This window comes from Aethalodelphis obliquidens, unplaced genomic scaffold (genome assembly GCF_003676395.1).
Source record: "Aethalodelphis obliquidens isolate GAN/ISIS:26980383/991018 unplaced genomic scaffold, ASM367639v1 scaffold8, whole genome shotgun sequence".
Taxonomy (NCBI): Eukaryota; Metazoa; Chordata; class Mammalia; order Artiodactyla; family Delphinidae; genus Aethalodelphis; species Aethalodelphis obliquidens.
The window spans coordinates 50,336,381-50,362,201 of record NW_020837952.1 but is presented as its reverse complement, the minus strand read 5'-3'; the positions used below and the strand labels follow the sequence as shown (position 1 = coordinate 50,362,201).

The window sequence follows — 25,821 nt, the reverse complement described above, 5'->3', positions numbered from 1 at the left end:
TGTGATTCACACTTTTTTTATTATTATTATTCTGGTGTAGAACATTATCAATGTCTAACCTTCATTCTAGAGGGTAATTCAGAGAGGGGATGTCAGGAACCAACTATTCCCAAGGCCAACCCTGTCATGCAGTAACCTTTGGGCTATACCACCCCTGGAGCTTTAAATATATCTACCAAAAGGCTTCTGTGAGTGCATTTCTCACCACCACAATCAGAAAACACTAGAGATAGCACCCCAACAAGATGATGTCTGTAGTTTAAAAAAACAAAACAAGCTCCAGCATGAGATTATAAATCAGTCACATGAATGGTAGCCGGCTGTCAGTTGGCCAACCCCTGCTAGGTCTTAAGGGAAATCTGTCATTGGGGCCACCTCGCCCTGGCAAGATGGGGTTAGGTCCTGGAAGAGGGCCGATTGGGTCAAAACGTGGTCTGAGTGGAGGGAACTGTCCGGGTGTCTCCCCAGGCCCAGGGATGAGTGAATTGATTGGATCCCCAACATAAGGAAGGGTTAGTCTTTCATCATATTCACCACCAATAATTCCTGGAGGAAGGAGAGAACTGGGAGGAAAAGGCCTGGGGTGCAAGGGGTTGGGGTAGAATGGAATGGGGTGGGGTGACGACGGCAGGAACATCACATGCCGCCCTCTCTGAGCTTCTTTTCTTTGTTTGTGCCTCTTCTTGTACAGCTATAGAAAAACAAGGACAAGATATGGTAAGTGAGTTGGATATTTCCCCAAAGTTCATTTGCTTTCATTGTACTATATACCTTTTCTTTTCCCATACTATCAAGGCAGGCAAAAAAAAAAAAAGTGCACAGAAGAGAACTTTTACCAGTTTCTATCTGCATGAATAAGGTAGTAGATATGAACACAATGCCAAATGAACTCTATTCTTTAACCACACTGCAACTGAGCAATTGTGCCAATTTAGAGTAACAATACATCCAAAGGAGGGATAACTGAGTGACATGTATTCTCAAGACTGTAATCTAGAGCTCTCAAGCTGATATGCAATTTTAAGTCAGCCTTTTTTGAAAGTGGAAAATTTAAATATTTGTTGAAAATGTCATGCCACACAATATAAAAAGTTAAGGTACTGGGCAGGGAAGGGGGTGGGGGGCCAGCACTTATGTTCAATTTCTCACGTAACTTATGTCCCTAATGGACCTCAATTTAAATAACAAAAAAGATGCTATTTTAGAGGATGGAACATATTCCTAAAGAACAGTACTATGTATTTTGTACATATTTGAGGACTTTCATTGAATTTTATTCTCTAGTCCTTCATCCCAAGTTTCTGTGTCCTATCAATGTCTTTTTACAGTGGTATCTGCAAATAAAACAATATAACTTATTCTCTTCATAATTTACTATTCTAGCTAGCTGAACAGCTCAAGATTACTCCAGCACAAAAACAACTCAATTTTTTTAACAACAGAAGAAGGAAGAATATATTAAGGTGAAAACAGTCATTGTGTTAAAGATTCTTTTTCCTGTGTAATTACAAGACACTAAGGACTGAGTCTAAGGTAGAAGTTGAAAACATTTTCATTTACTAAAAATTAGCAATAAATTTAATTTAAACATTGCATTATATCATAAAAAAGTGGAAAATATGCCCTTAATGTATTAATTCACGAGTTATTTCTGTGCTATGAACATTAGCCTTGGTATTTAAAAATACCTACTTCTTTCCAATCTGTGTCTCGACCTCTGACAGTACCATCTACAAAGAAAAAACAAAAAACAGAGATTTAAAAACGTTTCATTCATCCAACATTAAACGTGTCTTACTTCAATTTTCTATCCTGAAATAGTCTACTTGATCTAATGGACTGTTTGTATTGCAGAGAACACAGAAATGAATGGGGAGAGTTTTCAGGACATAGGCAAAGGTATATGAAGCTTAGAATCTCTTTACAATAAGGCTATGTTATGATTATTTCTTACTCTTAAAAAAAAAAAAAGCCCACAACTTAAAACTTCTGGCAAGCTGAGTAATTAAGACCTCAGTAACAAAGAACCCTTTTCTTGTTAACATGTTATCATGGAAATCACCTCGAAAATCCCGCAGATATAAACACCTCCACAGAAGTTGGTCATTCGAAGCAATACAGAGGTCACGACAAACTGCAGACAAAGACAGGACAGAACGAACATCCAAAAGTCGGAAGATCCGCAGTTTCAGCTCCAATGGGAGGACTACCAACCCAAACACATCTGGTAGGTTCAGTGCTAAAAGGAAAAAGAGGATAGGTATCACTGAGTAAAGAACATCCGGTTTCCCCATATATTCAACCAAAGTTGCCAACTTTCTAAAGAGATGATAAATTAGATGGTATCCTCAATTATCCAAGCTTAAGTTATCTGTAACAAACTTTTGTCCCCAGGTTAACTCTATAACTACTACTAAATCCAAGCCCCTTATTCTCTTTATGTTTTAGTAGAGAAACAAATTACTTTTTAATACAGATCAAATAAATAACTATGACAATTTCTAAATACTAGCCAATGGCCTCCTTTGTTTCAAGTGATATTCAGTACAACAAAAAATTCTCTATTCAACTATAGAAAATGGATAATTAATTGGCTTGTGCAATTGGTTTCCAATGCTGCTACTTATTAGCTGTGTGCCTTTGGACAAGTTATTTAAACTCTAACTCAATTTTCTCATCTGTAAAATGGGTTAGTAATACTACCTACCTCACTGAGTTGAGAATTAAATGTGTAAATACATACAGAGTGCTCACAACAATGTTTGGCACGTAATTAGCACTCGAGTGTTAGATTACTATTATTCGATATCTAGCTGAAAAAGAAGGGAGGTAGACAAATTCAAAAGCAAAACCAAGAAAGGAAAAGAATAATATATTCCGAAGTCAAATGAAAATTATTTTTTCATTATTAGCTCCTTTGAATATATGGGATACCATTCTCAACTAGCAAAGATAATCAAAGTCCAGTAAGGGGTTTTAAAATTCACATTATTCTTTTCCCTCACCACCAGCCAAAGAAGAAAACTATGATTATAATAGCCTTGGCACCATGCAACTTGAGACCTAAAATATCATTTTCCTACATACAAATAGCAGATAAAAGCCACATAACTATCTGTATAAACCTGAAATTATTTACCAGCCAAAAGAATGTGGTAGATTATGATTCTACCCTATCATTTTCTACCCTATAGTTATACTTCCCCGTCCCACAGTCCAGGTTTGGCCATTTTCACTTGTTTTGTCCAGTGAAATGTGAGTGCAAGTGGCATATCATTTGTGAACAAAAGCTTTAAAAACCAACACATGGTTAGGCCACTGGTCCTCTCTTCCCTGTGCCACAAGAAGAGCAAGCCCCGGATGAGGACTACTCACCACTCCTCGGCCAAAGCCAAGCCCCACGGAGCACATATGCAAGTGAGACATAAATGTTCACTTAAGATTTTAAAATACTTTTTACTACAACACAAAGAGAAAGCTGATTAACACAAGGATTTTGAGTGAATTATAAACCTCACTGAATTAGCTTCACCATCTATAAAATGAGAGTAAAATCTACTTCAAAGCTGTTAGCATTAAATAAGAATGCATGTGAAATATCCAAAGTACCTACACAGAGTCCCAATAAATAGTTTAAAAAAAAAGTAGACCAAATTTACAGGCTATACGTTATTTATATATGTATTTATTGAACACTTACTATAGGCCTGACTGTGTGCTAGGCCATGAGAATACAAAAGTGAAAAAGACATATTCCCTGCTTTCAAGGTATTCATAACCTTAGGTGGAGAGAAATCATGTCAAAAATTATTATGATACACTGGATAAAGGGCTATAATAAAGATACATATAAAATGCAGTGGAGATACAAAGAGGATGTGAAGAGCAATTAAGGAATTAACATTTAAGCTTAGTCTTAAAAGAGGAGAATTTCCACGAGGACGAGAAAAGAGGGAAGAAAAGAGGGAAGGTTTATGTCACCCTTAAACATATGTGAACTTACTATTCTTTCCAGCCATTCAACCTGTGATGATTTATCATTTCTCACCTTGTCGGGTAAAAGCCAGAAGAGGATACACCAGCTGGTCCTTGAAGAGGCGAGAGAGCTTCTGAAGATCTTTGTATATCTTGGCTACATTTTCCCCTAGAATATTTTTTAAATGAAAGATCAAAACACACAATCAAATGGAAAAACTTGAAATGGTGTTCTCTACTTCCGCCAAACCAAATCAAAGTGGTAAGTTAGTTTTCACAATTCCTACATAAACAGAAATGAACCAAAGTCTCTGGTCGAAGAGGAAGTAATACAATGTGTAACTCTGAAAGCTGAATCATCTTTAAACACATTTTTCCTTACTATAAAAGTAATTAGGAACTTACAAATAAAAGAATAACAGTACCTAGGTACTATAAGCCATAGTAAAAATTGATTAAAATGACTTGTCAAATGGAGCAGCATATTCCTACCCAACATAAAAATTACATATTGAAAATGTTCAATATAATCTGAAAACTTGTAATCTAACAGTATTAACTTTCCTCCTTTTTCATTTCCTTTTTCCTTATTTAACAGAAATCAGATCATCTGAGCTATATTCCTGTAAAAATTGTTCTTAAAAAACAGGTCTCAGGAGTCAAATCTATTCCAATCCTAAATTCTACCATTTATTAGCTCTGTGACCTTGAAGTAATTTAACCTCCTCTAGACCTGTTTCCTGATCTAGAAAATGGGCATAACAACCTCTACTGCTGTAGAATGTAGAGTATTTCTACTCCCCACAGCAAGGTCCTCCATAGTATAAAGATGAATATAAAGTGTTATAGCCAAGGAATTTCAAGTTTTTCTGGTCTTAACGGTAAGACCATCTTTACAGATTTATCAGTCTAGTTCATGCATTCTCAACAAAAACAATATTGCCCCCAACCAGGCAAAAATCCCAGCTATTACATTGGTCTGTGACCCTCCAAAGGGCCACAGTATACAAATAAGTGTACAGTATATCTATGAAATTAAAATTTCGTGAGGGAGAATGATTTTGGGGGAAAAATGTGTACAAACTCTCCTTAGGGGATTGATAATGAAAAAATGGTTGAGAAACACTGGCCTAGTATGACATTAAATGTTCAGAGACCATTATAAATACGTATCTGATGTCTCCTTTTCTTATCAGCTTTAGTTTACATACGTTAGTCTCTCAGGGCCTGACCTCCCCTGGGAACTAACAAGAATAAGTCTCAAGACCTTCAAAGCAAAGATCTAGATCTAGGTAGCTTCCCTTAAAAGACACTGCTGTAAGTCCCATCTCCCTGCTATACCACACCATTCCCCATGTGGATTTTAAAACCCGCCTAAATTTACTATGAGGATAAAATGAAAAATACATCTGTAAAGGCCCATGTCCAGCAAAAGACAAGTACTAAAAGATGTTAATTCCCCTTCCACCTCATCTCTTCTCCTTCAACTACTTACCTGCCTCTCACACTTTGGGTTTAACTGAAAGAAAAAAGAAAACTGGTCTTCTTTGCATCTATTAATTTTTATAGAACATAAGCAAAACCATGCCTAGAATGCAAACTTTTGGTAAAGTTCCAATCTGTATCAAATAGCAACCAAATTTATATAAGTTTAAGCAAACTTTTTTTTTTTTTTTTTTGCGGTACGCGGGCCTCTCACTGCTGTGGCCTCTCCTGTTGTGGAGCACGGGCTCCGGACGCGCAGGCTCAGTGGCCATGACTTACGGGCCCAGCCGCTCCGCGGCATGTGGGATCTTCCCAGACCGGGGAGTGAACCTGTGTCTCCTGCATCAGCAGGCAGACTCTCAACCACTGCGCCACCAGGGAAGCCCCTAAGCAAACATTTTGAGTGCAGTTTTTCCTTCCATAATCTTCGATAATGAAGTTGCATTGTATGGTTTCCACAAAACACAGATCCTCTCCATACTGGTTAAATACAATGCTAGAAAAATCCACAAAGAGTAATTTAGAAATTATGAAGTATCAGGACTTCCCTGGTGGCGCAATGGTTAAGAATCCGCCTGCCAATGCAGAGGACCCAGGTTTGAGCCCTGGTCTGGGAAGATCCTACATGTCACAGAGCAACTAAGCCCATGTGCCACTACTACTGAACCTGCGTGCCACAACTACTGAAGCCTGCGTGCCTAGGCCTGTGCTCTGCAACAAGAGAAGCCACCGCAATGAGAAGCCTGTGCACCACAATGAAGAGTAGCCCCCGCTCACCACAACTAGAGAGAGCCCCTGTGCAGCAACAAAGACCCAATGCAGCCAAAAATAAAATAAATAAATTTATTTAAAAAAAAAAGGAAAGAAATTATGAAGCATCAATGGTGTGTGATGTATAAATATAATTCAGTATCCAAGACCCTAAGAGAAACAGGAAAGAAACCGAAACTCTGCAACATTGTCTTAAATTTGCTTTAATCTCATCCAGAAACTGTTAAGTCTTTTGAACATTACCTTTCTGTTTTTTTAAAGTGAACCTCTCAAAGCTTCACCCCAGAAGTTCAATCATGGTTATATTACCTGATTCCTCTTTGCAAATAAAAGATTCTGGCAGCAGCTGCAGTCTTTTCACACTTCTAATCTCATTGTTGATTTTTAGTGTAGCTGTAAATAAGCCAAAGAAAGATGATGAAAAAGTTCTGCCAATTCATCAACTGCCTCCACTTTTTAGTGTGGACTTGCGTTCCCTTTGCCCCCATATATAGGAAACACACGTTATACAGACAAACTGCCCTACACTTATTTCCTTCCCTCACAGCAAAGTCCAAAGTGCAAACCTGCATCACATTAAGTAAAATCACTCTAAAACACTTTTAAAAACTACAATAAGCACCTTTATATGAAACCCACTAAGTCTTACCAACAGCAGCTTATTAATAATTGAAAGATATGCAACAAGGTTAATAGGAGACAGTTAAACACAATACAATCATTATTTCTAATGAGGTCACTAAAAACTCCATTTATTTTTTATTTAACCCTTGGCAGTGAGTCTTCTCTTATTTATTAAAAGAATCCTGCTAGTTTTCACAGTATCATCTCTCTCTAAACTCAGAGAATCAATATTCTTGACATCACCAGAGGGTTCATTTTTAATCCTACATGCAAAGGCGCACTTCATCTCGTTCCACGAAAGAGCCAGTGATGTGCTCGTGCAGATGTGCACTGAGCAGGATGTCTCGGGTGAAGCAAAGATTTAAGGACATACTGCTCCTTTTCAAAGAACCAGGCCTGGAATGGTTCTGGAATGACTGTCTGCCACTTACATCCACAAGTAGATGATTTGCCAAGGATTATTAAAGGAACAAAGCATCAGAAACTAAGACATTTAGTAGCTATTCTCTATGTTAAGTATCTTAAGACTAGTAAATAAAGGTTAATATACACGTGTCGTTAAAGTGATTTATAAGAAATTGAGGCAAAAATTACAACCTCACGTTTACTATTTGATAGCTGCAACCTTGCAAGTGATGATGTGATGTAGCAGTATGATTAGATACTGTTGGCCCTCTTTGTATAAGAATGCCCAGCCAGAAGTTACATTTGCTAACTGTGATGAACTGTTGAAGAGACACTGCTAGGTCCTAGTGCCATCAGTCACGTCCTACAAATGTGAAACACCACTAAAGCTGAAAACGTGAGACTTTTAAATAACACTTCAAAGAATCTAGTGATTAAAAAGAAATAGAAGAAATTACATAAAGGGGACCTAAAACCATCTTTTAGTTCAAAGATCACAGTGTAGGTTAGTGGCTTTCAAATAGACTTTAGCAGAAAAAGCTTTTCCCAACAAAACCTTACAAGGGACCTCACTAAATGAAACAGGCACACGTGTTGCTGCTCAAGGTTCAAGTAGCAACACTGGCTCTACCAAGCCGCCTCCCTGCTCCCATCTCAGCAGAAACTAGCAGCTGCAGAACATGTTGCAAACCAGAGCTAAGACATGTCAAGGCAACTGTCTCTGCTGTATAAAAGATGAGCCATAATGAAAAATAAAAAATGCAGGCATTCCAATCTTATCATTCTCTCTTACTTAGCTAAAAGGGTGAAGCTCAAAAATCAAACCAGAGCAAAAACAAAGGAGTCTAGTCACTCAAATGGATCTCCAGGATGTGTGATTACGAGACTACTCCATAGACCCCTGGTAGCTGGTATAGATCTCCGGATGGCATCTGAGCTAAAATGAAATACAAAAATAGAATGTATTGCTAGCCAGTGAAATTTCTTAGTATGAAAGAGGAGAACTAGAAAAAGAAACTCTATTCAGAGTGACTTACTTGAGGGTGGGTAGGAGGGGGATAAAACACACATACTGAAGCCTCAGAACCCTTGGCGGTACTTCTATGCATTCAGAGATGCCAAACTAGATAAAAAATGATCCCAGCTCAACCTCACGTTTCACCATCTCTCAGTTCAAGACCTTGGTTAGTAAAACAAAAATTAAAAAGCCATCCACAGGCATAAAGAAAAAGTATTCTTTAAGGAGTTCATATGTAATAGACTCATTTTACTCCTAGTATCACAACTCCCCCTGGAGCAAAAAAATTACACAGTTAAGACAGCAAAGAGTATAGCTGCCTCTAGAGTGAAGGCTGCTAGCATAAACATCAGCCCTGTATTCTGTAACCTTTCAGACCCATGTTATCAGTGGGCTCCGGATTAAACAAAGTTGAGAAAGACTCCTAACTGCATCATGATAGCCCATCACCGAAGTGGCTATGAAATTTCTGGAGAGAAACATGTAAAGATTCACAAACTAACAAGCATGACCATGCCATCCAATTACCATTTATGACGATGAGGTTTCCCAAAGGCACACAGGTGAGAGCAGCAGAGCCACCCTCGCAGAGAGGATGCGTGTACTGCAGCTTATACACGCCCCCCGACCTCCAGTTCTCCGGCATGGACACAGCTTTGGCTTCAGTCCCCTGGGGAGTGAAATGAAAGGGAAACAAATAATGAAGAACCGTATTACTCTCAAAAAGATTAAAAACCCAAGAGGCCCCTAACTTGTCTACAAATAAGCATTCCATACAGTCCCTTTAATAAAATTGATCAAATCATTAATATTTCTATTAATATTTAAAACTTTGATAGAAAAAAAGTTACAATATATTATCTGCCATCAAAACTTCTGTTCAAATAGATAAAATAACATCAGAGAGAGAGACTGATTTCTCACTTCAAAGTCTCGCTTCTCTGCCTAGCAAAGCCATATCATTATGCAAGATCCCAGTTCAAATACCACTTCCTTTGTGAAGCCTTTTTCAAAACAAATCCTTTTTGTCATTCCCACTCTCTCACCCTCTAACATTCTGTTCCTATTTCTATTGTTATATACTTCTATTATGTTATTAATTGTATTATAATATGTCATAATTTCCTTTTTGTTTCTCTCCCCCACTTACAGACTCCTTGAGGATAAGGACTGTCCCAGTATCTTTATATTCTAATTCCTGGCATGACATGGTGCACGTGTTCAATGATCACTGAATTAGTCTATATACTTGTTACTCATAACATGGCCCACAGACCAGCAGCATTGCTATCGTGTAGAGTATGCTCACATAATATCTCAGGCTCCACCCTAGATTTATTAAATCAGAATCTGCATTTAATAAGATCCCCAGGTATTCTTAAGCACATTAAAATTTGAAAAACTTCTAAACGTTCTCCTCTGTGAATCTCTGGCATCCTATATATGTATGTGTTTCTCCTACAATTTAGCCAATACAGTATAACGGTCTGTATACTTGTCTCTCTCTCCTCCTCTTGGACTGTAAGCAAGCTGAAAGCAGAGACAAGGCACTGCACCTGACACTGGCAGACATTTATCAAATGGATAAGGAATGAATGGATGAAGGTAAGCAACTACAGCATAAGAACAACATCCCTCTTCCTAACCGAATCTTACTAAGTTAGTGGCAATTCACAGAACCACTAACATAAAAAATAACCTGGTGAGCCATCTATCTAGTCATGCCCAATCCACACACACTGACAACATTTTACCTACATATGATCACATATAAACTTTGGGGTTTTTTTAAACCAAAGCTGCCATCAATTCTATAATACTAACTAAAAGCTGACAAGGAAATAAAGGAGAAAAAAAGAAGGAAAAGAGGGAAGGGAACATTTACTGACTGCCTACTGTATGCTCATCGCTGTGTTCGACACTTTACATTAATACCCAAACACACTTAATAAAGAAATCTAGAACACCACCCCTTTTCTAATGGGAAACTTTTGCTCTCTGTAGTCTTACCTGAGGTATGTAACCCGACTCCAACATGAGAAGATGTATGGATACTATCAGGGCGTCGCTGGGGTTAGAACAGTCAGCTGACTGATACAGGGTCTCTAATGAATGTGGCACTTGCCCTTCCACCGATTCGCTGCAGAGCATTGGTTCTGAGGGAAAGAAACCTGTGCCCTCTTCCGCATCCACGACATCTGGAATTGACTCAGCTTCAAAACTGTGACTAGGCCCTGACTGAAAAGGATAACAAAAACAACGAATTCTTTAAATAGACTTTCATCTTTTCACAGTAAATTTTGTATTCAAAGTGAACTGAGATTAGCACTCAGAGGTTCAGAAATGGTACACATTTTCAGCAAGCCCTCCTCAACAAATGACCCTGCAATCTGCTCCTCCATCCTGAATTCCTTATCTCCATTAATTCTGGCTGATATGCCAAACACCTGGAAATCATCCTAGACTTCCCCCTCGACCTTATTAAGCGCCACCCCCAATATGATTAGCTGTCAAAGGTCCACTGACTCTATCTCCTAAATATCTCCAAAATCTGCCCCTTCCTACTCCAGTGGTACTTCAGACTCATTTATCTCCTAACCTCCAGCAACAGCCTCCCCAAGTATGCCTTCACTCCTCTTTCTTGTCTTCCAATACATTCCACCCACTGCTGCCAGAGTTCTTTGACAATTGAGAATCCAATCATGTCCCATGTCCCAGCTTAAACTTGCCACTACTTCCCCTATGCAGACAGCAGCACTGCCCTAAATTGTGCCTTGGAATGTGACCCTAAGTGTTCTTAGGAAAAAAGAGGTCCACAATCAAATAAGTATGGAAATGCTACATGACATAGCCACCTAACCTCACCCTCCATATTCACAAAATACACTTTGGCATTATAAAGCTCTGAGAAGTCCAATAATAACAGAAAGTGTACGTAACATTTAACCAAGAAACACTATCCTCCTTCCTTAACACTCAGTATCCCCATAACACTTACTTATAGTCTCACAGGTTTTTCATAGAGGCCATGCTGAGAAATACAGGCTTACAAAATAAAGTCCAAACTCCTAAACTCCTTAGCATTCAGGGCCCTTCATCACCTGATCCCCGACTCTGTATCAAGTTCACATCCCACAGTCCCCTCCTCCCCATTCTGGTGCCCCCGCCTCTTCAGGTTATGGACTACCGCTCTGCCTTGCAAAGGCCTTGATTATTGCACTTTATCACACTGTACTGCAACTTTCTGATTACACGTCTATATCCTACCATGACCACAAGCTTAGAAAGGAAAAGACTACATGTCACCCATTTTTGTAACACCCGTACAATACCTGGCACACAGTAGGTACTCAGTAAATGCTTGTTGAACAAATGCTGAAGGATAATATCTTACAATTCTTACAATTTCATGTTTTTGATTTGTTTTCTAATTTACACCACACAAAAATTCTGTAAAATTGGTAAGACAGATGACATCACCTTTTTATACGTACTGTAATTTTGATTCAGATTAAATAACATAATCAAGGTTACCAGCTAATAAAAATTTGAAATAAACAAAGATCTCCAGCCTCACAGTTCAGGGCTTTTAGACACAATACACTGCTTCAGTAAGACTGAGTTACCTGTATTAATTTTGCTCAGAAAGACTATTTCCTAGATATGTGCTCAACTCTTAATGCAAAGCACATGTTTCTTTTAAGTTCGTATTTCCATTAGGAAAGGAACAGAGGAAATTAAAATTACATAATATGAGTGAAACGGTGGAAGAATGTAAGGGAACAAGAGGTTGTTTCTTTCAAAATCCCTGAGGACCTGAGCCCTGATGGCTTATGGAAAAGATCCAAATTCATTTGTTAAAACCTAGAGGTTGATGACAATCCATGTTACCTAAAAACGACGCTCCATCATATTTTTGAGAAAGGAGAAACTACTTATTAAAGCCACTTAACACCTAACTAAATTATGAATTACAGGCATACCTGGAAATATCGCAGGTTGGGTTCCAGACCACTGCAATGAAGTGAATATATCACAATAAAGCAGGTCACACAACTTTTTTGGTTTCTCAATGCGTATAAAAGTTATGTTTACACTATACCATAGTTATTAAGTATGCAATAGCATTATGTCTAAACAATGTACATACCTTAATTTAAAAATACTTTTTTGCTAAAAAATGCTAACCATCACGTGAGCCCTCAGTGAGTCGTAACCTTTTTGCAATAGTAACATCAAAGATCACTGATCACAGATCATAACAAATATAATAACAAAAAATTTTGAACTATTATGAGAATTACCAAAATGTGACACAGAGACAGAAGTGAGCAAATGCTATTGGAAAAATGGCACCAATAGACTTGCTCAACACTGGGTTGCCACAAACCTTCAGTTTGTAAAAAATACAGTATCTGCAAAGCACATTAAAACTAAGTGCAATAAAATGAGGTATGCCTGTATATATGCTCTTTGCTTCTTATACCTAACTTTTGGCCATTTACTACTTACTGACAGTCGTATGGGAGAGAATATATGTGGGAAAAATATTTTAAAAGGTTACCCCAGACTGATAATGACATGGGAGGAAGATATCAGAATCCCCTGGTGAGCTTATCAAACTCTACTCTCACTCCATGAGAACCCCTGACGTTCTCTGAGCCATCCTGATATGATATAAGTACTTATCATATTCTTCATGCATGTGGAGATGAGAAAAAAATGTTTAGCACCACCTCTCTAAACAGATCATTTGTCATATGTCATTCACAAATGAGTGGAACAAGTATGGAACAGGACCCTAATATTAGGGTCTGATACTTTTTAGCTGATTGGTAAATTATAAAAATCATCTATGTCCCCACTAAGATTTTACAGTCACCCTATACAAGTCGTAGAATACAAAACAGCACGCTTTTAGAATTGAAATTACAAACATGAGGCAATACTAATGTCTCAAAATTTTCCAAAAGGAAACTAGTAAAGTAACCATCATATGAAAAGTAAAGGGAATGGATCCTTCTACCAGAATCTCTGAATGAGTCTATCATCAAAAAAGATTCAGAAATGTAATTTAAATATCTGACTAAATATTCTTACTCATTCTCTAGATTACTTCTATGAGACAGAAGCTCAGAGATACATAATAATTTCTGAAAAGAAAATTCATAAAAATACTTTGAGCTTTATAAAAGCTTTTTTAACTTACTTAATCTCTCTGGATACTATTACTAAAAATCTAGACATAGATGATTTTTATAATTTACCAATCAGCTAAAAAGTATTTTTTAATATCTGTCTATACTTGATGACATATAGGCACAATGAATACTTATAAATATTTAACGACTGCAAAAAAAAAATTAAGTTGACATGAATGTACACACACAAAACAATTAACAAGATGGCATATGTACTGGTATTAAAATATTAAGTAATAAAGTGATCATTTGTGCCATACAAGAAATTAAAAGGCAGAATAGTAAATAATGAGGTGTTTACAAGGCAATAAAGATGATCAATACAAAGGAATTGAAGAAAACTACTGGGCTGCCGTTGGCAGGGCCTTGGAAGGTGGGTAGAGATGCGGACAGGAGAGAGAGGACAGGGAGGGGGTTCCACGCCGGGGGAGCAGCAACAGCAGAGAGCGAAGCAGTCGCTAGGCCGTGTGTGTGTGTGTGTGTGTGCGCGCGCGCGCGCACACGCGTGCAGGTGTGAGCATGTGCAGGTGCGCATGTGCGCAGGTGCTTGCTGCGAGAGGGACCATGAGGAGGAGGAGGAGGGGTCCAGTCTGACTGCAGATGGCAGTTGACAGGAGGGAGGAACAGAAACTAGCCTCCAAAGGTTGTTGGGCAACTGCTCAGAAAGCCTTAAAAACTAGGTACAGGAGGACAGACAACATTTTCCTCGTCTCCGACATGAGAGGGTTGAACTAGAGACATTTGGACTTTTTCAGTTCAAAAATTATGAGCCCAGGTGTACCTATGACACAGAGTTACCTAAGAGCAGGGGAACAACATAATCAAAAATGTGCAGGAAGGGGCTTCCCTGGTGGCACAGTGGTTAAGAAACCTCCTGCCAATGCAGGGGACACGCGTTCGAGCCCTGGTCTGGAAAGATCCCACATGCCGTGGAGCAACTAAGCCCATGCGCCGCAACTACTGAGCCTGCGTTCTAGAGCCCGTGAGCCACAACTACTGAAGCCCACGCGCCTAGAGCCCGTGCTCCACAACAAGAGAAGCCACCGCAGTGAGAAGCACGTGCACCGCAACGAAGAGTAGCCCCTGCTTGCGGCAACTAGAGAAAGCCCGCACGCAGCAACGGAGACCCAATGCAGCCAAAAATAAATCAATAAAATAAATTTATTAAAAAAAAATGTGGAAGAAGAAGATGAACCCAGAAAGCAGACTGAAGAACACACACTGGAAGCCTGGAATGGAAAGGAAAAACAGGCAGGGCTTGTTAAGGGGCTGGATATAAGGAGTCAAAAATCATTCCACAGTTTTAAGCTCAGGAAAACAGTACTGCCACTGACAGGAGGAGCTGGTTTGGGAAGAAAACATCAGTGCACATATTTTCAAATTTACATCAGCATCTAGAGTCTGAGGTGACAATTTTTTTAATTTTAAAAACTTAAAATACACACACACAGGAATATTACTCGGCCATAAAAAAAGAATTAAATTCTGCCATTTGCAACAACATAGATGGACCTAGAAGGTAGGATGCTTAGTGAAATAAGCCAGAGAGAGAAACACAAATACTCTATGTTATCACTTATAGGTAGAATCTAAAAAATAAAACAAATGAATGCATACAACAAAACAGAAACAGACTCACAGATATAGGCAACAAACTAGTGGTTATCAGTGGGGAAGGGGCAAGATAGGGATATGGAATTAAGAGATACAAACTACTGTGTATAAAATAAATAAGCAACAAGGATATATTGTAGAGCACAGGGAAGTATAGCCATTATTTTGTAATAACTTTAAATGGAGTACAATCTATTAAAAAATTGAATCACTACGTTGTACACCTGAAACTAATATAATATTGTAAACCAACTATACTTCAATAAAAATAAAGTATTTAAAATAAAAATAAATTTTCTATAAGATTATAATCTGCAGTCTACTGATGATAATTATCCTGACTGGTACAGAATTCAATTGAGCTATTCAGTATGATTTATCAACTACTCTATTTCTTGTCTTGATTTTAATACCCACCATACTTCCATCATTCCAGACATCAGATTGGGCTGCCTGTCCTTGGAATGAATCACGCAGTTGTTCATCCTGTATGCTGGACTGACTGGAGCTGGCGGCCAAAGAGGGTTGGTCATTATTCTGGAGTGAGGAATGCTCTGAATCTGTGGATGAAGGTAAGTTAGGTGCTGCAATGGCATCTTCAAGAATCAAACATATCAAGTCCCCAGAAACAATCCCATATGAAGCCAAGGTCTCTTCATCGCCAGTGAGGGCATCCTCGTTGTTCAATGTAATTGCAAACCGGGTATCAGAACTGCCAAGAAAGACGGATAAGGATAGTAAGGCTACCTATTACCATTACCCACAATAATACATTTGAAACATATATAAGGTACATGGTATGACCCCCAGCAGAACTAATGAAAACAAAACGAAGATAAGAGGAAAGCCAAAGCTTGGAAAAAGTATCAAAATTATTTATTCTTATCACCAAATGCTTAGGTTATAGATTCTAGCCTCGGGGATAGGATCAGTAATTCTCTATCATTAATCCATGTTTTCATCAATTCTAAGATACACACTTTTTTATACTTTGTCATCTTTGAAACAGGATGCTTCTTACAATCGATGACATATCACAGCTTAATGGACAGCATTTTTTCACTTAGTGTGACATAAGAATGTGCATCTCAGGATTGACAGCAACTGAGATTCAATGAAATATAGCCTCTTTAAAATATAAATCATATTACATCATTCCTCTGCTGAGAATTCTCCAATGGCTTCTATTTGACCTTGGAATAGAATCCTTAACATGCCCTCCAAAGCCCAACATCTGACCCACTTCTCCTACCTCACCCATCCTCTTACTAGCTGTTCTCCATTCGACTCATTCCTTAAAACAGATCAACCTCACTGCAGCCTTTGGGCCTCTGCTTCTGCTCTTCCAGTTCTTCAAATGACTTGAGTCTTTCTCATCATCCAGGTCTCAACCCAAATGTCACCTCTTCAGAGATGCCTTCCACCTGCCTCCATCACTCTATTTCATTCATCTGTTTTATTTTTATTACAACATTGCTATTTGAAAATATCATATTTATTTGCTTATCCGCTCTCTTCCCCACCCCTAGGACTAGGATGTAAGTTTCATGAGATGGGTACCTTGTCTGTCTAGTTCAAAACTGTATCTCCAGCACTTGGCAAATACAAGTATTTGTGGAATGGATGCAACCAATAAACATTAGATGGTGAGATCAAGATCAGGCTGAAATCAGGGCTAATTAACAATATCCTTCCAGGACAGTTAGGTTATGGTTCCAAAATACTAGACCCATGTCCTAAACAAATATTCATAACCACAAAAAGTCAGATGAGTGCATGTAGATGACTGAGTATAAATTCATCCCTCCTACTGATAAGTTCAACCTTCTTACTGAGCACCAGTTATAATGTCTTTTATGTGAAACACAACACAAATCCAAAAACCCAGTGCTAAACAAGCTAAGAGCTCAAATTAGTCTGAAGCAAGGAACTCCCATCCTTTCTGCATGGCAGATTATCTGATCTTGAGAGAACCATCATCATTTCATTACATAGTGGTGAGGAATAATTAACAAACCACTGCAGAACATTTTATAAGACATTTACACTCAGCAATGTTAACTTCATTAACTTTTTGAGAGGTTAACAAAGGATGAAGTCCTTTGAAAATCATGTTCTGGTTATTTGTTCTTAAAATGCTACATTTTCAAAAGTGCTCCCCATAATTCATTTATGTTTTTTCTTGCACATATAAATACATTTTTTCTTACCAATTAAAGTGTCTTTGGTAGAGAAATTACTGAAGCTTTAAGAACTACTCCTGCTTATTAGAAAATAAGTAGCTATGACTCTGTTTTCAAATATGTTGATAAATGTTGAAAATCTGCCAACTACCCAGAAAAACAACATCCCATTTTTAGCACAAAAAAGGAAAAACACCTCAAATGAACTATGTTTTTATGGATCATTTGTCACAGCACAAAGTTGTTTTTTTTAATGGTATCTAGCACAATGTTTGTTCAAATATCGATTTGTAAAAAAGGTAAAGAATTGTCTGCTTAATAAAATGTCGGCCTCCCCTTTAGAAAAAGGGAAGAGCTATTTCTAGAGTAACATATGGTTTTCCAGGAGAGTCGTTATTGATTCTGTTTTCTGAAACTGTGAAAAAAAAAAAATATTTTCATCAAGAACTGCCACCCTAGAAACTCCAGGCCTTTGAGAATTATTTTATGACAATCCCAGATCCACTTGCTCAGCAAGGACACTTTAAAAGTAATAATATCATATGGACACATTTTTAAACTGCCCATTTATTATAAAATGAACATACTTTCAGAAGAATGAATTTACTTTCACAAGCTGAAGTTTAACATTCCTTCCAGTTAACCAGCCTCGACTGTAAAAACAAACCTGAAAGCAAAACTAACTTGGGCTCTTGGGTAAACAAGCATCATATTGCGTTTCACATCCTTTCCAGAGTGTCCCACCTAATTAAAAAATAATAAAATATATATACATATATATGAAAATAAAAAGAGAAGTTAATTTTGACAATTTGTGGTGGGGTAGTGATGCCAGCATACAAAACACTTAGGTTTAACAACAAGAAAAAAACTACAGGATGTCAATTAATATAATGCCTAAAAGGAGTTATGTCAATGCCTCATTTTCTGTATTTATGTTTTTAATTTGGAGAAAAAAAGGCTTACTTTGAATGCAGTATTGTCTTAACCTGAAAAATGAAAGGATGAGGCGTTCATAATACGGCCTCATTTTACTGAATTCCCTAAAAATAAAATGTAAGTTTATAAAAGTCTTATGAAAGGAACCATTTAATTAACAGAAAGGTTTTCTTTTGAAGAATTCATCTAAAAAGCCCCAAAGAACATCTTTTTTATTTTTTCTCAGCACACTCAAATTCCAATTCGGTAGCTCAGTATTTGAAGAGGACCACCTTTACGTTTGTCCCTCTACTCCCAGATTACTGTCCCCAGGATACCCTTTTGGAAACAAAGCAGCCTCATCTGCAGCCCCATAAATAACAGAATTTGATCCATTACTTCTCAGTGTCACTGCCCCCAAACTGCAAGCTCTCCAGGGTCATCATAAGGCCAACGTTTTCCATAGTTTTTATCCAAAAAAAAAAAAAAAAAAAAGCAACATCTTGCCCAGGAAAATATTATTATTTGAAACAGACCGACACACTGCACTTTGTAAAACTGCAGCTGGGAAGTCAAAGTGCCCACAGCGGCGCCTGGCACGTAAACACTTAACGGAGTCTTAAGGTGACTGCAGCCTGAAAGCAGCGGTACTAGGTTACAGGTGGCCTCGGATGGAGGGCAGGTTTCTAACTCCTTCTAGTACTCTCCAAACTTTTTCACTGAAATACTCCGACAGCTGGAGATGGTGAACTTAAACCCCTGAGAGCCTCGAAAGGTTTAACCCAAGCCAAACCCATAATTTCCAACCTTACATTTCAAAGGACGTGAGAATTTTGCATCCTAGCCTATCCCTAGGTTCGTTTACTGCAAACACGGAAGCGAAGGCTCACCCTGGAGGGGATCGGAGCCCCCGAGACGCCGGGCCATGACCTCTGGGAGCCGGGACCCCGCACGCTGCAGCCCCAGCGCCCGCTAGCCGCCCGGCCTGCGCGTCACAGTGCAGGACCGCTGGCCCCGCGACGCCCAGCTCGCCGCCCGGCCTCACGTGACAGCTCGGGGCGTGCCCGCGCCACCCGGCGCTCCTCCCCGACCCGCCGCGCGCGCCCCCGCCTCTCGCGTACCTGTACCCCCAGGTGGGCAGCAGGGCCTGCCTCAGGTGCGCGCGCAGCTGCCCCAGCGTTGGCTCCGCTTGGGGAATCTCCAGCGGCCAGGTCCGCTTCTGCAGCCGGACCCGCAGCTTCATGGCGGCCACAGGAGGGCCCAGGGGCCGGGACCCCGAGGCGGCGACGGTGACGACGGCGCGGCCGGTTAGCTCCCGTCTCAAGCGGCGGCAGCCCCGGAGCGGCGACTGCCGGAGCTATGCGGATGCTGAGATGTAACGGCGTGAAGGCCCCGCCAGGCCGGTCTCTGGAACGTGAGTGCCCCACCCCCTCTCTTGAGTGCGCCCCCTGGAGCCCACCCCGCGAGCAAGCTGCTGGTGGCCTGCGTGGAGCCAGGCCGCTCGGGAACTCGCGATCGATGACTCGGCGCGCGACAGCGCCCCCTGCGAGCCCTAGGAGCACACTGCGCAGGCGCCCAGACTGCTGCAAGGCGCGGATATCGGGGCTCTTCTGCTTTGTCGCTGTGTCACCTCTTTCCAGTTGTGCCAGGAGAACGTTAACGCTGAAAGGGATGCTGCAGACAAAACTACTCGGCACTCCGCAAGGCCCAGGTGTACCTGGTTCTTACCCCATTTCCTCCGTGGTGCCCGGCTCCAGCACCATACGCTCTGAGAAACCTTAGGTTGAGCCCAGGCTCTGGTAGTTTCTCCCCTTACAGCAAAATTAAAACAACTTGTAGTCAGTGATCTGTGTCGAAGAGTATATTAGTAATCTGTCGCTGCATAACAATCACCCCAAAGCTTAACAGCTTAAGACAACAAACATTTATTGTCTCACAGATTCTACAGTGCAGGAGTTTGGGCTGGGCTTGGCTGGTTGTGTCGTGGTCTCTCATGAGATTACAGTCAAGGTGTGGGTCAGGGCTGGAGTATCTCAATCACATGACTGTTGGTGGAGGCCTCGGCTTTTCACTGCATGGACCTCCCATCGGGCCACTTGGGTGTCCCAGTGACATCCTCACTTCCCACAAAGCCGGCGATCCCAGAGAGACCAAGGCAGAAGCCACAATGTCTTTAATGATCTCATCTCAGTAGTCACACACCATCACTTCGCTCACATTCTGTTGATCACAATCCAAGCCTTCAGTGTGGGAGAATCTACACAAAGGGCTGAGTACCAAGAGAGAGGGATCATTGGGGGCCATCTGGGAGTCTGGCTACCACAGAGGGCCTGGCAATAATGGTGAGGATGATGACTTAGGTGAGGAACAAAGTATCATCAAGTTTCATCCTTGTATGATAACCATTTTCCAAATCATAAAAGAGTTGAATAAAGTTTCTCCCAATAGGTGGCAGTGCTTTTCCACACTGACCTTCGTTCATTAAATAAGTATGTATGGATCACCCGCTTTGTGCCAGCTATTGTCCTAGGTGCTGAGAAGACACGTGCCTACCCGTGCAGAGCTTACAGGTAAGTGAATCACCTCTTGTGTTAGAGCATAAAAAAGTATCTTGTTTATGATAGAGATGAGAACAGCTCTGGGGACTGGGGTACATAGAGAAGGGTTGCTGTGCCAGGAGGGTTCTTGAGTGGCAAAGCAATATGGAATTGAGGAAGGGTGACAGGACCAGGGTGGCTCAACATGGACAGAGTGGGTATGTCCCAGATAAAGAAGAGCCTCGAGCTAAGCAAAGGATATGGGACACATTCTAGAATGTATGGGAAGCTACTGAAGAGTTTTAAGCCGGGGAGGCTTTACCTATCGGGGTTCTTAGTTCTGAGCAATAGAGGCTGACTCTGACTAAGTAGAAGAAAAACACATTAAAAGGATACCGGATAGCTCGGGGATTCTGGGGAAGTGACTCCAAGTTAAGCTTCCAGGAATGACGCTCAGAACCACCCTGAAGAACTGGCCTGATGAGGAAACTCTCATGACTGGGATTGCTGCTGCCGCCCTACCCCACCCTGGAGGAAGCTGCTGTCACCGCTGCCAGGAACCGCTGAGGAATGGCGGCCACCTTCAAATGCCACATGTTTTTACACCAACAAAATGCCAAGCGTCCAAAAGAGCCTGTTTCCTTACCTTGCTCACTTCTAAATCAAAGGCTCATGGGCTGCATCTGATTGAGGGAAGAAACTGAGACCTGGCTGCAAAGGAGGCTGGAATTTTGGGTCTGAACTCTTCCCTTGAGGAAGTGTGACTTATAATAGTCAGATTTCCCCAAATGTAGGAAGGCTGCACAAAAGATGATAGGAGGCCGTGAGTCTGACATGTGTGTACCACAAGGGGCATGGGTCAGATCTGAAGTGTGAATCTGTCACTGGTGGAATACGGGAGATGTATTAGGTCAGGATTTCTCAACCTCAGCACTGTTGACGTTTGGGCCTCACAAGCCTTTGCTGTGGAGAACTGTTCTGTGCCTTGTAGGATATTTAGCGCCATCCCCGATGTCTATCAGCAAAACGCCAGTATAACCACACCTTTGGTTGTGAGAACCAGAGATGTCTCCAGACTTTGCCAAATATCCCCTATCCCCTAGGAGGAGAATTGCCTTGAAAACCATTAGACCAGAGACCAGCCCAGTTAGGAGGCTCTCTTGGTAACTGAGAGAAGAAGGAACTGGTGGCATGACAGTGGGAATGGAGACAATGCGATGGGCAGGGAAGATGGTTCAGAGACAGAAATCACAGAACCTGGAAAATGGCTATATTTGGAGGCTGTGTCAGGATATAGCTTTAGCTACTCGATCAGAGATCTGACATAACAGTGACCTAAGCAAGATATAAGTTTATTTCTCTCAGAAATAATATTCTTGGAGGAAGTAGTGCAAGGCTAATATGGTGTCCATCTTTAGAGACCATCTACCACGGTCTACCTCTTAGTACTACATAAACCTGTAAAAATGAAATAGTAAAAACTAATATTATCAGGCGAGTATTCTGTAAAGATTCAGTGAGATAATACCTTTTGGTTTTTGTTCTAAACTACTAAGCCTGTGAAAATTCGTTAGGACAACAATAGAAAACTAATCCACCTGGGATCTTCATCGCAATCCTTTGCCCAATAGAGTGTAACCACTAGGATGGAGGAAGCAATCCAACCGCAGGAGTGAAGGAGGGTCCTGGAGAACCAGAGCATGTCCAAGGCACAGCCAAGATTTAAGGTACTCTGGAGGACAGTCCTTCAAAACCTCAAAGGTGGGCTTCCCTGGTGGCGCAGTGGTTGAGAGTCCGCCTGCCGATGCAGGGGACACGGTTTCGTGCCCCAGTCCGGGAAGAGCCCACATGCCGCGGAGCGACTGGGCCCGTGAGCCATGGCCGCTGAGCCTGCGCGTTCGGAGCCTGTGCTCCGCAGCGGGAGAGGCCACAGCAGTGAGAGGCCCGCGTACCGCAAAAAAAAAAAAAAAAAAAAAAACCTCAAACGTCCATGAGAATGTTATATACCCCTTCTCTCAACTGTCTCCCTCCATGAGAATTTGTTTTTCTCTTTTGCAGGATGTCACCTTAATGTCTGCAAGCAACAGGCACTGCAACTTTCAGAGAGTTCAGAAAAAATTTTTTTTTCTTTTTTGCGCCACCAGGGAAGCCCTCTTTTTTTTTAAATGGACCATTTCATAGAATATTACAAAGGGGTGATGTCACTCTTCCTTGGGAATCCATTCATTGGTTCTCTGCAGGCTTTTTTTTAATTGAAGTATAATTGATTTTACAGTGTTGTGCCATCTCTGCTGCACAGCAAAGCGACTGAGTTATACACATATGTACATTCTTTTTTTATATTGTAGGGTTTTTTTAATGTTTTATTTTAGAACAGTTTTAGACTTACAGAATTATTGTGAAGACTTATATACCACATACCCAATTTTCCCTATTATTAACATCTTAGATTAGTATAACACATTTGTCACTATCAATGGATTAATATAGATATCTTTATTAACTGAAATTCATACTTTATTGAGATTTTCTCGGGTTTTCCCTAACGTCCTCTCTCTGTTCCAGGATCCCATCCAGGATGTCACATTACATTTAGTACTCATGTCTCCTAGGCTCCTCTTGGTTGTGACAGTTTCTTAGACTTTCCTTGTTTTTTATGACCTTGACAGTTTTGAGGAGTACTGGTCAGGTATTTTATATAGTGTCCCTCATAGCAATAGTGCATGCTGTCAGGATGACTCCTCACATTTGATGTTAACCCAGATCACTTGGCATCTCCACTGTAAAGTTACTCCTTTTTCTCCTCTTTATATTGTACCCTTTGGATGAAAATGTGGAGCCCACACTTAAAGAGTAGGAGTTATACCCTCCCTCTTTAGGGGCTGAGTATCTATATAAATCATTTTAATTTCTACACAGATTTGTCTATTCTCTATTTATACAGTCATTTATTTATATCAATTTAGACTTATATTTATTTTATACTTTGGCTTATAGTGCAACACTACTCCATTTATTTTGTTGCCAGATTGTTCTAGCTTTGGCCATTGGGAGATCTTGCAGTTGGCTATTTGACATCATTGAGGATTTTTTTTCATTTGTTTCGTTCCGTTTTTGAGCATTTTCTTCCTGGCACTATAAGATGCTCCAGGATCATTTTGTGTATATCCTGTGCCAAACCCAGAATCAGCCATTTTCCCAAGGAACCCTAGTTCCTTTTTATTGGAAAATGGTATTAGAAGCCAAGATCTGGGGCCAGGTGTGTCCATTGCTATTGGGCTGGTGTTGCTTCTAGCCCTTCTCAGCTGACAGAGCAAGGAGATACATACAGGTGTATACTGTTTCTATACGTAACTGTCTACGTCTGTATTAAGCTAAGCATGAGTTCATTCTGATGTCTTCGACTCTAATCCATTACCACATGGATCAGTTCTGGCCTCCTCCCTTGCTCATCTGTAACCTCTGGCCTCCACCATCTACCATCCATTTACTTAATTGTTCAATTCCAGTGGACAGGTATAGTGGTTTCAGAATTGTGAACCCATACCCCTGTGGGAAACGACATTATTAACTAGGGTACAGTGCTTAAACAACATTTCCTGTTGCCTTTAGTCTTACAGACTCCATTCACTCCTGAAGTTATGTAGGTCCGTACCTTATTCCCCCACCCCCTTCAGCAAGGTTGTTTTGCACATTTGTACTACATTTAGGTTCTTTTGTCACATTCTGCATACCATCCTGGATCCCTCAATCTCCTAAGTGATTTTTTTAACACATACATTTTTTACATATATTAAGGTTTACTCTTTGATCTGTAAAGTTCTATGGGTTTCAACAAACGCTTAATGTCTTGTTTCACCATTATGATATCAGACAGAATACTTTCAGCAACCTAAAAAACCGTTTGTGCTTCAACCTCCTCTACTACCACCAACCCCTGGAAATTACTGACCTCTTTACCGTCTCTTGAGTTTTGCTTTTTCCAGAATATCATATAATTGGAATCAATTATGTATGTAGCATTTTATGGCTTCATGACATGCTTCTTTCACTTAGCAATATGCATGTAAAATTAATCCATGTCTTTTTGTGGCTTCATAGCTCATTTCTTTTTTTGTTGTTTTGTTTTTTTGGTTTTTTTTGCGGTACGCGGGCCTCTCACCGCTGTGGTCTCTCCCGTTGCGGAGCACAGGCTCCAGACATGCAGGCCCAGTGGCCATGGCTCACGGGCCCAGCCGCTCCGCGGCATGTGGGATCTTCCCGGACCGGGGCACGAACCCGTGTCCCCTGCATCGGCAGGCGGACTCTCAACCACTGCGCCACCAGGGAAGCCCCATAGCTCATTTCTTTTTAATGCCGGATAGCATTCCACTGTATGGATGTACCACAGTTTATTCATTCACCTATTGAAGGTTGCTTCCATTTGGGGGCAATTGTGTATAAAGCTGCTAGAAACATTTGTGTTTGTGCAGGTTTTTATGTGGACCTAAGTTTTCATGTCAGTAGGATAAACACCTAAGAATACTACTGGTATGTCATATGGTAAGACTAGGTTTAGTTTTGTAAGAAAGTACCAGACTTTTCCAAAGTGGAAAACATTTTTCATTCCCATCAGCAATGAATGAGAGCTCCTACTGCTTTGTATCCTCACCATCAGTTTGTATTGTCAGTTTTTTTAAAAAAAATTTAGTCATTCTAAGAGGTGTATAGTTGTATGTCATTGTTTTAATTTGCAATTTCTAATGGCAATGCCAAGCATCTTTTCATATGCTTATATGCCATCTATATATCTTCTCTGGTGAGGTATCTGTTCAGATCTTCTGCCCACTTTTTTTTTTTTTTTTTTTTGCGGTACGCGGGCCTCTCACTGTTGTGGCCTCTCCCGTTGTGGAACACAGGCTCCAGACGCGCAGGCTCAGCGGCCATGGCTCACGGGCCCAGCCGCTCCGCGGCATGTGGGATCTTCCCTCACCGGGGCCCGAACCCGTGTCCCCTGCATCAGCAGGCGGACTCTCAACCACTGTGCCACCAGGGAAGCCCCTTCTGCCCACTTTTAATTAGGCTGTCTGTTTTCTTATTGTTGAGTTTCT

The 25,821-nt window shown here is 40.5% G+C and overlaps 1 protein-coding gene and 1 long non-coding RNA gene across 4 annotated transcripts; one reads left to right on the top strand and one right to left on the bottom strand.

Moving 5' to 3' along the window:
• Positions 1–19,597, bottom strand: FBXO7 (F-box protein 7). 3 transcript variants are annotated; one of them, XM_027107471.1, is made up of 9 exons: positions 19,316–19,597; positions 15,511–15,805; positions 10,289–10,516; positions 8,807–8,948; positions 6,541–6,624; positions 4,049–4,144; positions 2,063–2,239; positions 1,693–1,730; positions 1–691 (listed from the first exon to the last, which is right to left on the bottom strand). In XM_027107471.1, exons 1-9 carry the CDS (start codon positions 19,435–19,437, stop codon positions 302–304), a joined length of 1,572 nt encoding a protein of 523 aa, XP_026963272.1. In that variant the 5' UTR covers positions 19,438–19,597; the 3' UTR covers positions 1–301. The 3 variants fall into 3 exon arrangements, with proteins under 3 accessions (XP_026963272.1, XP_026963273.1, XP_026963274.1); XM_027107472.1 differs by having other exon boundaries at positions 15,511–15,601; positions 19,316–19,595; XM_027107473.1 differs by lacking the exon at positions 19,316–19,597 and adding an exon at positions 19,085–19,183 and having other exon boundaries at positions 15,511–15,653.
• A 124-nt stretch (positions 19,598–19,721) lies between these two features.
• On the top strand, positions 19,722–23,645 carry LOC113620962 (uncharacterized). Its single transcript, XR_003432992.1, has 3 exons — positions 19,722–20,764; positions 22,363–22,458; positions 22,790–23,645. It is a non-coding gene; the product is annotated as an uncharacterized LOC113620962 (long non-coding RNA).
• The last annotated feature ends 2,176 nt before the right edge of the window (positions 23,646–25,821 follow it).